This window comes from Phalaenopsis equestris, unplaced genomic scaffold, assembly GCF_001263595.1.
Source record: "Phalaenopsis equestris unplaced genomic scaffold, ASM126359v1 Scaffold000002, whole genome shotgun sequence".
NCBI classification, from domain to species: Eukaryota; Viridiplantae; Streptophyta; class Magnoliopsida; order Asparagales; family Orchidaceae; genus Phalaenopsis; species Phalaenopsis equestris.
In genome coordinates, this window is record NW_018164444.1 from 26,467,397 (window position 1) to 26,470,101 (window position 2,705).

The 2,705-nt window shown below is 43.8% G+C and overlaps 1 protein-coding gene across 1 annotated transcript; it reads left to right on the forward strand.

Annotated features, from left to right (window-relative positions):
- The first annotated feature begins 257 nt into the window (after positions 1-257).
- LOC110029534 (serine/threonine-protein kinase-like protein At3g51990) lies at positions 258-2,265 on the forward strand. Its single transcript, XM_020731870.1, has one exon. It carries the CDS (start codon positions 619-621, stop codon positions 2,065-2,067), a length of 1,449 nt encoding a protein of 482 aa, XP_020587529.1. The 5' UTR covers positions 258-618; the 3' UTR covers positions 2,068-2,265.
- Positions 2,266-2,705: the final 440 nt, after the last annotated feature.

Sequence of the window (2,705 nt, forward strand, 5' to 3'; positions counted from 1 at the left end):
TATCGATCACTTCATTATTTTTTTCTTCTCTCTCCTTCCTTTTTTCTTTTGACAATTAATAAAGGATAATAAATATATAAAACAATAATCAAAATTTTTATTAAAAAAATGAAAAAAAAAGTAGAAAATAATACCTCTAATTATCTTTCTTAAAAAAAAACACCTCTAAGGCTTACAAAAAGCCAAATTAATCCTAAGATTAGAAATATTAATAAATGTTTTCATTAAAATTTGCTAATAAGATCTTTGTAGTCCAATATCCCCATTTGATGCAAATTACAAGAAGTTTCCAACAATCATTAATGAAGGAATGCCTCCCGATTTAACAACCAGGAACCAGAAAACCAACCGTACACTCATTAATTAATCGGTCCGACGTACTGCGCGCAGCACAAAATGCGAGCTAATTACCTCGCTTAACTCCGCATCTACTCATTAATCCCCCCCATTACCGAAAATCCCTGAATTAAAAATCATTTCTTCCGCCAGTTTGAACTCTTCAATCTTCTTCCTCTTCTCCTCGCCGCCGGAGGATTTTCTCACCACAAGTTTGGGATCTTCTTCTTCTTCCTCCCCGCGTCTCCTTTTCCTCTCCCAGCTCTGGCATTTGACTGATCAATGGGCTATCTTTCATGCCGAGCCGATTCCTCGATTGCCACCTGTCGCTCAATCTCCTCCTTCTCCCCCGCCCAATCGCAGCGTCGTAAGCCCAAGAATGCACGCAGCTCTAGCGCAGCGGAGCCCGGCGATGCAGAGAACAACGAGAAAGGGGAGGTTGCCGGAGCTACATCTCTCTCCCATCCTCGCATCCGCAATTTCTCATACCGAGAGTTAGAATCGGCAACCCAGAACTTCGCAGAAGCCGCACTACTCGGCCGAGGAAGCCATGGCGCAGTCTACAAAGCTGTTCTCCGCTCCGGCAGATCTGTCGCCGTTAAACGCCCCTCTCGCCGTCCGATTCCTTCTCCTGCGCACGAAGTTGACAACGAGATTGAGATCCTTTCCCATATTCAGAACCCCCGTCTTGTGAACCTTGTCGGCTTCACCCCGCCCGGCGGGAAGAAGGAGCGGTTACTTGTTGTTGAGTTCATGCCGAATGGTACTCTCTACGATCTCCTCCACTCCAACCATCGCCCTCCAGGATGGGCTCGCCGGCTACGCCTCGCTCTCCAGACGGCGAAAGCCATCCTCGCGCTTCACTGTTCTCATCCGCCGATTATCCACCGCGATGTGAAGTCGGCGAACGTGCTTCTAGACGAACGGTTTAATGCGCGTCTCGGCGATTTCGGTCTCGCTCTCAAAAGCGATGGAGATGAGAACGAAGCCGGCGGATTCAATTCCTCTGTTCGATCCACACCGCCTGCAGGGACTCTAGGGTACCTCGATCCCGGTTACATCACGCCGGAGAATTTGAGTACCAAGACCGATGTTTTCAGTTTCGGGATTCTTCTGCTCGAGATCATCAGCGGTCGTAAGGCCATTGATGTATCCCACTCACCACCATCTGTTGTTGACTGGGCGGTGCCGCTCCTTAAAAAGGGGAAGATCTTGGCGATCTTTGATCCGAGAATTACTCCGCCGAGAGATCCACTGGCTAGGCGGCAGCTTGCGTTACTTGCTTCTAGTTGCGTTCGATCATGCCGGGATCGGCGGCCGACGATGGTGGAGATAGTTGAGCAACTCAAGATTCTGAATCGGACTGTGCCGGCTAGGGTTTGGACTGTGAGCGCTCCATGCTCTGTTATCGATACAGAGAGTACACTTGTGAAGCTTAGATTTGACAGGCGGAAGGAAAGAGAAGAGAATCCTGCGAGGACAAAGAAATCTCCAGCTTCTTTTTCCTCTTGTTCTTCCTCTCCTCCTCCTCCATCCAGTACTCTTCCTCCTTTGAGGATGGTGAAGTCTGCTGCAAATGGTGTAGTCGCCATTGGAGTTGACAGAAACAATGAATTACTTAACAGCAGATCGAGGAGGTTGCATGTTGTGCCTGCTACTTCTGAAGATGATGTGATGTTAAATCCGAGAAGAAATCAAATAGTAAGAGAATTAGAGCCAGAGAAAGAATGAAGATTGGATGGAATCCAGAGCTTGGATGCTTCATGACTTTTGATTTGATGGTCGAAGGCCATTTTATTTATAATTCTTGTTGTTTGCTTACATTATTGTTATTAGTAAGTAACTCCCAATATCATTGTCAAATGATCAATTCAGTTTTATATATTCAATTTGACCAAGTGAAAGGTTTTATATGAAAATCTTTATTGTAGGGGAGCTCTTGCTGTTCAATATTTATACCTTGACATTTTTTACCTTTTTGTAGCAATGTATATGCCCTTATGTATTTACATATCTCACACCTACACTTTCATATTTACACATATAGTGCTCATATCTTAAATATCACATCAATAACAGCACTATTACCACTTTTGAATGTGAAATACACCTTTTCATGCATAGGTTTAAAATACCAAAATGTATGTAGATATATGTTAAGAAAAGAAGAATTGTGTGCCATTGGATATGGAGGTGAACTTTCTATTTCTCTGTCAGCTGTTTATCTAGTTCCAATTCAGTGATGTTATGTGTAATATGCCGCATATGCTATCTGCTACTGGATCTTATTAGTGCCTCAGGTTTGCACAGTGTAATTAATCTTACCTTCTTATGTTTTATTTATGCCAAATTCCTTCATTTTTCCATAT

Excerpts from the sequence above, each read along its gene's own strand:
- LOC110029534 (XM_020731870.1), top strand. The coding sequence starts at position 619 with ATGGGCTATCTTTCATGCCGAGCCGATTCCTCGATTGCCACCTGTCGC.